Here is a 10,337-nt window from a genome sequence, read left to right as displayed (position 1 = left end):
ACTGTGTATATCGGCATCTGAAGCGCGGCTCTTTCTCTAGTTAGCAAAAGTTTAGTTAAACAGTGTAAATGTAGGCCAGATTTGGTGATGAGAGATGTTGGAATAGTGTATTAGCCATTATGTATTTAATGATGGTAAAAAGATACATGTGTTAAACATGCCCTGTCCTCCTTTAAGATCCCCCACTTCAATAATGTCCAATTATACAAGAATACAATCTCCTGCAAATCCCCTCTGTCTTCCGCAGAGGCACATCAGCTCTAGTTCATGTTTGCCAAAAGACAACTGCAGAAATTGAATGTGCTGGGATTTCCATAATGGTAATGGTACTAATATTCTTGCGCTTATTCTCTCTCTTCCATCTATCACTCTCTTTCTTTTACAGGACGTGAGGAAACAGGAGTGGACCGCTATCATTCCTAACTCCCAGCTCATCGTTATACCATACCCACAAAATGACCCTCGCAGGTACACACACATATACTCAAGTAGCAGATTAACATTTTATTTATGGAAAAATTGACTCAACATTCAGATAAATAATACTATAAGCAAGTTTAAAAGTAAATAATCTTTTTTTATTTTTTTATTATTGATGAAATTTCAGTTAAATGTACTGTATATATGTATAAATTGTTAAATAATATACGCGATTAATCGCACCCTTATCATGGAATTAGGCATACACCATTTATCTTGTTTAACACATTCATTTTGTCATAACTTGCTATATCCAGCAAAGTAAACCATCAAATTGAAGGGTGATTAACACAAAATTTTATTTTCTGCAAGCTTTTTAAAAGAACACTTGGAGACATCAAATGATACAAGGAGTCCATATTATTCATACATTTATGCACACCAAAGCACCCATGAAAAAAGGATTTTGAATGAATCACTATTTTTAAACAGTAAACTCATTACTGTATTTTTTCCTGTAAATGTAAGGAACTGTTATACAATGAAAAAAATACGTTTTACAGCCAACAACTATTTTATCAACATTTTTGCAGTCCTTAGCTAGTTGATGTGCATGCACACACTTGCTCAACACCTGCTGTTCAATCATAATTTGTTTCCCACAAACTATCCATGTACACTTTACAAATAGTTCCTTCATTTAATATGATCAGCAGCATCTACTAAGATCCAAACCCACAGCCAACAAGCAAATAGTAATAAACTTGTTAATGTAATTTAAAGCAATATTATAGCATCACAACATCCGTCACTAGTCTTAGTCAGGACTGCGAGAAGGTGTTTCCTCGGGCATTAATATTTAATGTGTTTACCACCAGCACAGATGAAATGCATCTTAATGAAGCTGTCCGCCAATCTTTATCATAAATATTTGAGCAGCTCACTTGATTTCCCATTATTCCCCACAGACCCAGCTCGGGCTCTTTCAGCTGCCGTTTTACTTTCAAACAATTCCTAAAGATAAACAGAGTATCTCTCGTTCTATTCTCTCCAGTAAACGGAGAGCGTTCCGACTCTCTCGCTCACTCGCTTTCGGTCTGTTATTTAAAGCGGCTCATCCTGATGTCCTGATGTTTCAGCTTGTCAGGGTGCGTCAGGACTGATTATATTTAGCTTTCTCAGGTTCCTTGAATCATCATATTAAAGCTCGCGAATGAAGGTACACAGTGCTAATAAGACTTTTCTTCAGTGCTGTAAACTCCTCATCACTGTTTTGATGATCTACACAGGTTTCGCTTTGTATAATGACTTTATGTGCGTTCTCACATTTCGTTTCAGCGTTTTTTGAATGATGTTTAAAGTTTTCACTGAGTCTAAAGATGTTGCTCTGAAAAGTTTTCAGTTGTCTCTCTTTCTCTTTCTGTCTGTGTCTTTGCAGCTGGAGTGCAAAGCTCTACCTTACCCCGAGTAATATAGTCTTATTGACAGCGATAGCACTGATTGGCGTCTGTGTCTTTATTCTCGTCATCATCGGGATACTGCACTGGCAGGAGAAGGTGAGAGCCTTTTATTTTCAGCCTTTCGTGATCTAAGCCCAATTGTCACTGTCATCCTCTCGTTCCTGTGTTCCCTGTTTCTTCTATGGATCTGTTTGAAACACTCCAGCATCTGTGTTTCCTTCTGCACAGAATGACTGTGACCTCACACAGGCTCATCCTTTAGTCTTTGGTCTGCACATGTGTGTGAAGATCTGAGCAGATGGGTGTGTCTGTGTGTGGCCCTGCCCTCAGGCTCTCTGCGAGGGTGCTCCACACACACTGCTATGCTGCTAATTGCTTTGTTCTGTCCTTTCAGCATATCAAATCTGTTCCTCATTATCCCACACAACATGTCCTCCAGTGTGTTGTGTGTGAGGCTTGTGCACGTGAAAGCCGTGAGTTTTTGTCTTTGTGTGTGGGAAGGTGATAGTTTGCCTTCTTGTATGCTATTTGTACCTCTGAATGTGTGAATGAATTACTTTTAAACACTCAGGATAGGTCACAACAGTTGGCTAACCAACTAGTTTTTTAACAACTGATTCGTGAGGTTGACAAGCTTATCTAAAATGTAATTTGCGGGCTGCACTGTGCTTTAGCTGTTAGACCGTTTTTATTGTGTAAACCCCCTCAATCAGTTTTTTTAGACAGCATGTCAAATTTAAAAAAGGCCAACTTTTAAAGACCACTGCATGATTTATGTAACATTCCCTAAGAAACACGTCCGATTAAGGTAAACGGGAAACCATTATTCCTTGAGACCAATTATCCAACTAGAGTCATTCAGTTTATAAATAGCTCTATTATTTCCCTGCTGGGAAAGTTGGTTTAAGATGGTCTCCCAGCCTGGCCAAGCTGGTGCTTAGCTGATTTACCAGCAGAAAAGTGTCAAAAACCCTTATTTTTAATTGCTTTAAGCAATTTAGGCAATTTTGCCTATACGGTAAGCATATATTTTAGGATGGTTTATATATTTTTAATGGAAACAGATAGGCCTTATTTTTTTGCAGTGTAAATTTTGTCGCGTCACTGACAAAACATTTTAAAATATAAAACGTGCATATCTTACCGTTTCCTTCAAATTCTAGCAAATTCTAGCGGAATTATGCGCCAAGTAATCCTCGCTTTAGTTAAAACATTAAAATACAGCATGGGCAAAGTGTTCAAAAGCAGCGCACAAACTACAAATATTTCTATTTAAATTCATATAAAAATATTGTAACTTCTGGATAATGATTTCATGAAATTTCAATGCTTTACTCCATTAATGAGAGTGAAATATTTTTCCTAAATGTGTATACCAGATGTTAAACATACTGTAAAAGACTCTAGTCTAGACACATATTTACACCTAGTTTATTTTTTTATAAATCCTGATATGTGCGTGGAAAATTGCTTGCGCACATTTCAATGCCTTTTTTGTGCGTACGCAACGTTTATACATCAGGCCCCTGGTGTTGTAATCCGTCTCTTTTGTCCACTTTCGACCACATCTGTCCTGATTTCTTCGAGGGGAAGGTGAATGCGTGGGTAAATGTATGAGCTGCCTTTTTCAGATCTTACGAGTTTCGACGTAATGGACAAAATAAACTTGTGCAATTTAAATATGAACGCGAAAGTAGACGACGGGAAAAACCCACAGAGAGCAGTAGCTTTTGTTTCTGCTCCAATGTCCACAAGACCACGGCGAACGCAAAAAAAACAGAATGGTGAGAGAACATTGTGCTTGTACGTTTGCCGATAAAGTTTAAATGTAATACCCCTTCACATTGGCACGATGGATTTTAGAAAAACATTTGTTATGTACATAAAAGACCAAAATGCTGTCCAGGCTCATGAACAAATATCTTTTAATCTTTTGTCATTATTTTGACTTTTTGACTGCGCCCTACTCACCTACCCTCAACCACCCAGGTGTATGCAGGGTGTTTATTGGGACATATTTTTTCGTCTTTTCATTCTTCTAAGAGTGTCTTCATGTATTCAAAGGCTGTTCTGGTGGCGCTCTTGAGTACGCATGTGTGCAAAGAGCGAAGAGCTCCTCTGGTTTTGGCTTCCTCTCAAAGCCATCTGCTGTGGGTGCCTGATTATGTGCGCTGAAAACCATAATTGCTCTCTGCTCAGGGAAGTGCTTCCCAATACACAACCTTCAGTGGCGTTGACACTGCATTAAAATAACATGCTGGCTCCATATCTCTCTTCCTCAGCCCTGCAATTATATATTTGACAAAAGGGAAGAGAGAGGCTGAAGGAAGGTTTAGAGAGGGAGTATTTGGCTCTTTGCCTTGTCTTGATGACTGCTTGATGGAGTACGAGCTTTCCCGATGCACATGTTCAGGTGACGATTAGCATTGCTCACTTATTCAGCTATTAAAAGGTCAGGAAGTGGCCCTTTCTCCTCTGCTTGACTGAGAAGCTACGCAGCCCTGTTTTTCTCTGCACAACTGACACTGGGAGCTGTGTAGGCTGTAGGTGGTCTATTATCGCATGTTGCTACATTACCAGACTGTAACACATTATCGCTCGGTTTTTCTGTGTTTCTCTCCATTTATTGCAGCTTCTCGCAGTCCAAATATAGCACAACTCCACAAACATTCTCTGCTTCTAGTCATAGATATGGTTTGAAAGCTGCATTTGTGTAAATGTTTGTGCACGAAATTTCAGGATAAGTATGAGCATGTGCCATTGTGAAGCGGGGGAAATGTCAGTCCTGTGCACAGATTGACTTCCACACTCAAGTAACCCCTCATGAAACTGCATGTTTAGTCGGACGCAGCTTTAAACATCCAATGTACAAAGCGTTCCTCTCTCTCCATCTCTTTTGTCCCTGCCCTCCATCTTCATTGCCCCCCATGACAGCTTGTAATTGAAGTGGCTTTAGCAGATAAGAGAGGGCAACCTGTAGTGCCTGTGAAAATAGCATTTGGAGAGGACTCAGCAGATCGCTCCATTTCTGCGGATGGTTCCATTTGCATCCCAGTGGGAGGGGTGCGATATTAGAGGAAGATAAGACGCAGTATTTCCTTTTTGCCTCTGGCTCCTCTCTTCCTGCTCAATGTCGCAGGAAAGACACCGATACATAAAGTACTGAGGTTTTCTGTATCATTTGCTTGTCTCCATGTGGCAGGAACACACCTTGTCTTCCTAGATATAGACGTCCTCTCTTAAAGAAATGCCTGAAGAGACTTAAAGGATTAGTTCACCCGAAAATGAAAATTTCCTAATAATTTACTCACCCCAATGCCATCCAAGATATCCATGTCTTTCTTTCCTCAGTGGGAGAGAAATTATGTTTTTTGAGGAAAACATTTCTGGATTTCTCGTCTAACAACGGACTTCATTGGTTACCATCGTTTTTAAGTCCAAATCAATGCAGTTTCAAAAGTCTTTGAGGTGTTTAAACGGGCTGTACGCGATCACAGCTGAAGAAGAGGTTATTATCTATGATAGGTCATTTTTAAAAAAAAAATAGAATTAAACGGACAGGGAACTACGTCATCACGTTGAAAGGTCACGCCGGCGCCGGCAATACTATTTGAACTGCAATTCATATTCATCAGAATGTTATTCATATACTATTTATATTCATATTCACTGAATACTATTACTATATATATAATAGCAAACAATACTATTTGAACTATCCTCCTACGTACGGTCGCATTGTAAACAGTGGGGCGGTACTTCTGCCGGCGCCGGCGTGACCTTTCAACGTGATGACGTAGTTCCCTGTCCGTTTGTTGATCAGCTCAATCCGAACTATTGAAGGTAAAAAGTCTATAAATTATAATTGTTTTTTGAAAATGACCTATCGTTTCGCTAGATAACAACCTCTTCTTCAGCTGTGATCGTGTACAGCCCGTTTAAACACCTCAAAGACTTTTGAAACTGCATTGATTTGGACTTAAAACGATGGTAACCAATGAAGTCCGTTGTTAGAAGAGAAATCCAGAAATGTTTTCCTCAAAAAACATAATTTCTCTCCCACTGTGGAAAGAAAGACATGGATATCTTGGATGGCATTGGGGTGAGTAAATTATTAGGAAATTTTCATTTTGGGGTGAACTAATCCTTTAAGACATGATGGCGAGTAAAAACGGTTTCCAGTCATTTAGTGTTTTTTGTTTGGTTTGTCTTTAGTTTGTTTTAGAAGGGTTATAATAATAATAATAATAAAAAACACTACATCATATTTTTAATCTCTCAAAAAGACCAAGATATACTGTTTTTATTACTGATATTAAGACACGTTTTGGTCGATCAGATCACAAGTAGACTATGGAGACACGTGATGTTGTAATCTGTTTCTTTCACACCTGTCCTGATTTCTTCGAGGGGAAGGTATATACTAGGTCTATATTAATATAATGTGTTCCCTTTATAATTGTGTCAAAAATTGGTTGATATTGGACATATGTATTGGTCGATTTTATGTATATGTTTTTATATTTAGGTTACCTTTGCTGCTCACTTGAACTTAATTCTTTATAACACTAATGCTTTAATAATTCTGTTAATTAATGTGATCCTAAGCATATCTCTAAATTAATATTTTTTGTACTGCATACTATAATTTTATGATGCCTACATTCGCTTGTAATAATTTGAATGATTTGGTTTTATTTTCAATTAATTAAATTATTTAGACAAATTAGTATGAATAGCATACATTTTAATATTAGCCATCAATTTAAGTTAAATATTAGTTATCGGCCATAAAATGAACTAAGCGTTATTGGTATCACCAAAAAATTTTAAAGAAGCAAGCAGCAACTGATCTGTTCTTCCATATTATGATGTACATCTGAGTGAAGCAGATGGTTGGAGAATAAATTGTAAAGTGGAGATTTAGTTCTATCCGTTTTATGTGGGTTTGTGCGGACAAAATGATTGGAGAAGTCTGGCATGTCACCGGAGAGAAGTCTGTCATTTCACTAGAAGATCCAGCTAGGATTTTTTTTTTTTAAATACAAGGTAAACAAAATGAAGCATATGTATGGATGACTTGTTTACAATAAAAATGATTTATAAAATGGATAGGGTGAATTCCATTTCATGCCAACTTTAATATCCTTTTTCAAAACAAAAGCATATTACCAATACGCGTCAAGCGTACAGCATAGCAGGCACTGGACTTTAATTGAATAAATGATGTAATATTGATCTGTTTATTGAATAATAAATTATAACCACTGATAAATAATAGATTTAAAGGTCATTTAATGAAAATGCCTTACAGGCAACATGACTGCGTCTAATATTTGATGCGGGAGACTTCGGATGTATGCGGGTCATGTGAACGTCGGTCGGTCAGTTTATAAATGCTGTACTATATGTTGTCTACGGCTTCATCAGTACCTGTACTGTATGTGTTCATATTTATATATATATATATATATATATATATATATATATATATATATGTGCGTGCGTGCGTGCGTGCGTGCATGCATGCATGCATGCATGCATGCATGCATGTATGTATGTATGTATGTATGTATGTATGTATGTATGTATGTATGTATGTATGTATGTATGTATGTATGTATGTATGTATGTATGTATGTATGTGCAAGCTTGTTAGCGCTTGAGGTGTGCTTGGAGAGTTGGAGAGCACGTCAAACCGAATGTGTGGCAGAGAAATTAAAGTTGCATTTCTGCTACAACAAATAACACAATGAAATACAAAAGTATCTGATGGAAAAAAGTGTGTGTGGAAACAATATACTTTCCATTGTTACTGTGCTTGTGTTAAAAAACAAGTTACGTTGCATTGCTGACAGCTCATCTGACAGAGACCATTACTGTTACATATACACTGCTTCTGGAAGAACTAAAATGGTCAGACATGCTGCCACTGCAAGACCTGTTATTTAGTAATCCTGAGCTTGAAGGAGCATACGGGCTATTTTTATCACTGACTATGTAATTAAGTCGAGCACTCATGACAGAGTAATCAATGAGTCTGTGACTGGCCTATGACTCACTCAACACACTTAAATGGACCTGAAATAAGGATGAGCTCGCAGGTATGTATCTCAGATTACCCTCAATTACGCTAATGAAAGTGAATAGTGATAGTGAATAGGCCAGTAGTGATGTTGATGTGACTCAGCACCGTATCGTGAAAAAAAAATCTGACATATAGCAGTATATCTTACAAATAGATACCATCTAGAGGCTCCTGAGCAGATAGCGTAAAGCTTGACAGCGCTCAGTCAAAGCCTCAGGCTCTTTCTGCATGGTCTGTGAGATATAAAGTCCTTTTGAAAAAGAAAGTAATACCTCCTTATATCTGTCTGGCAGATTGGCACATTGCTGCTTTTTTTTTTTTTTTGCTTAACTTATTTGCCATTTTGCTTATGACCAAAGTGCTTTCTGCAGTTACTAGGAGGAAAACGACACACCTGGAGCTAAATATACACCCAAGTGACCCTTACAGAACAGGAGAGCCAATTCACAAGTGCCTCACAGAGGGACCCTCTGCGTGAGTCACTCATACAAGCTGAGAATAGACATCATTTTTTTCCATCACCGAGACAGGATAATCACTGAGCATACACACACACATGCTTGCTCTCCAGGTTTGGCAGTGTGTGTTATTATCAGTCTCAGGCAGCAAGTGTCTGGTGTCGGCTCTATCTGTGATCGCACACAGAGGTATTTCGCCGTGGTAAAGTGTGCCATTGTGTGTGGAAAAAGTTATCTGTCTGTCTCTCTCTTACTGTGTCTGTCCTTTCCTCTCCCAGTGTATCAAACGGCATTGTTTTGTGTTTGCATTCAACTCACTGGCAAGGTTAACGTGCGAGACCCAGATATTCCAGCCTGCTATCAAGACCGTGAAGTTACAGAACGTAGCAACCTTTAAATGTTTGTGTCTTACAGAAAGCAGATGACCGCGAGAAGAGACAGGAGGCCCATCGCTTCCATTTTGATGCCATGTGAGAAACTGGAGAGAGCATTATGGGTAAACACAGAGAAGAACGGGTCTGCTTTCATTTCAGTGGTGTATTTAATTTTTTTTCACCTTTTTTTCCACACTGGAGCATTTTTATGCATTTAATAATGTCTGAAATCAGAGGAATCCATCAAAATACGAATAGTTTGAACAGTGATGTGCCTCTGTAGATCTGCTGACATCTGAAGAGAAAACGTGTGTTTCTGTCAAGTTTGTTTACATGATTCTAAACGCATAATGATGTTTGCACATTGAGAAGAAAGAAAACTGTTTGGTGCCATTTTCTGTACTTTGGTTTGGCATAAACGCGTTACTATAAAAGTCTTTCTTTGTATTGTTGAAGTAACAGGTAAATGTCAGGTGGGCAGAACCAGAACTGTTTTTGAAGGACTTAAATAGTTGTCTGCTTTTGTGTGTATGGAATGGATGTGACTGTGATAGTTCTTTCACTTCACTGAACCCCTTTACTAAATAAACGATTTGAATCCAAGCGCTACATGAGGCCCCTGTTAACAAAAGTGTGCTCTGTAAACTCATTTTATTAGGCATTTAGATGTGTGGAACCAAAAAAAACTATTTGAGTTATTAAAAATGGCATCACTCTGTTACAATAAAGTATTGCTTTAAGGATCAACACTCAGTGCCAACCACTTCCAAATGATTCCCCAGAGTTTGTTTCAATTCATTAACTTGCAACTGGATGTAAAGATTCTATAGAAAGTCCTCAACCCTAATTGCCCATAGTCCACATTAATCAGGTCGCTCTGTTTCTGTTTCATGTTCTGTCTTCATTTTGCATTCTAGTGATTCCCACTGTGTGTGTCTTACTGATTGTCAGGCACAGTTATCGGTACTTCAACTCGGGGTTGTTTTTCCATTGTCAATGATGCCTTTCGGTATTTTTCCTTGATTTCTAAGTGGTTTTATTTATTTCTTATACTTGTTTTTAAAACACTGTAACTTAATTATGTGCTGCTGAAGACTGTTTAGTGTGAAGGGTTTTGTTGTATATATCTGACAGGTGCTCTGATCAATGTATTCATTTATGTGCTAATCTCTTTTACCTTTATATGGTGCACTATATGCACATTAATTAAGCAGTTTCACTTCCAAAGGTAAAATCAATTGTCAAACTTGCATGTTAACTAGCATGTAATTCATGCAGATGGTTTTTGCAAATTGTTTCTGGTCAGGTGCATATTGGTCCCAACAGGTTGTTTATCTGTACTCTGTTTTAATTATTAATTAATCATTCTCAACATGTTTTTGGTTGCTGTGTGTCAGTATTTAATTTTAATTTTATTATTATTATTATTATTTCGAATGTTGTATAAATAAACATGACCACATGCTTTATTACCTTTATGTGTTCGTCTCTGTCCTCACTACTACTCATCGGCAATGGATTCATCGCTTCTCGTAAA

At 37.8% G+C, this 10,337-nt stretch overlaps 1 protein-coding gene across 1 annotated transcript in view; it reads left to right on the top strand.

The window, feature by feature from the left end:
• Positions 1-10,272, top strand: part of itfg1 (integrin alpha FG-GAP repeat containing 1) — a 134,395-nt gene extending 124,123 nt beyond the window's left edge. The window contains exons 16-18 of the mRNA XM_084403613.1: positions 386-468; positions 1,859-1,976; positions 8,841-10,272. Coding sequence (XP_084259739.1) covers positions 386-468; positions 1,859-1,976; positions 8,841-8,900 — 261 coding nt within the window. The 3' untranslated portion in view covers positions 8,901-10,272. The remainder of the gene's footprint in view (positions 1-385; positions 469-1,858; positions 1,977-8,840) is intronic.
• Positions 10,273-10,337: the final 65 nt, after the last annotated feature.

The sequence above is a fragment of the Rutilus rutilus genome (assembly GCF_951802725.1).
Source record: "Rutilus rutilus genome assembly, chromosome: 3".
Taxonomy (NCBI): Eukaryota; Metazoa; Chordata; class Actinopteri; order Cypriniformes; family Leuciscidae; genus Rutilus; species Rutilus rutilus.
Note: the sequence above shows the minus strand (reverse complement) of the source record. Positions and strands in the feature narration are given on the sequence as shown.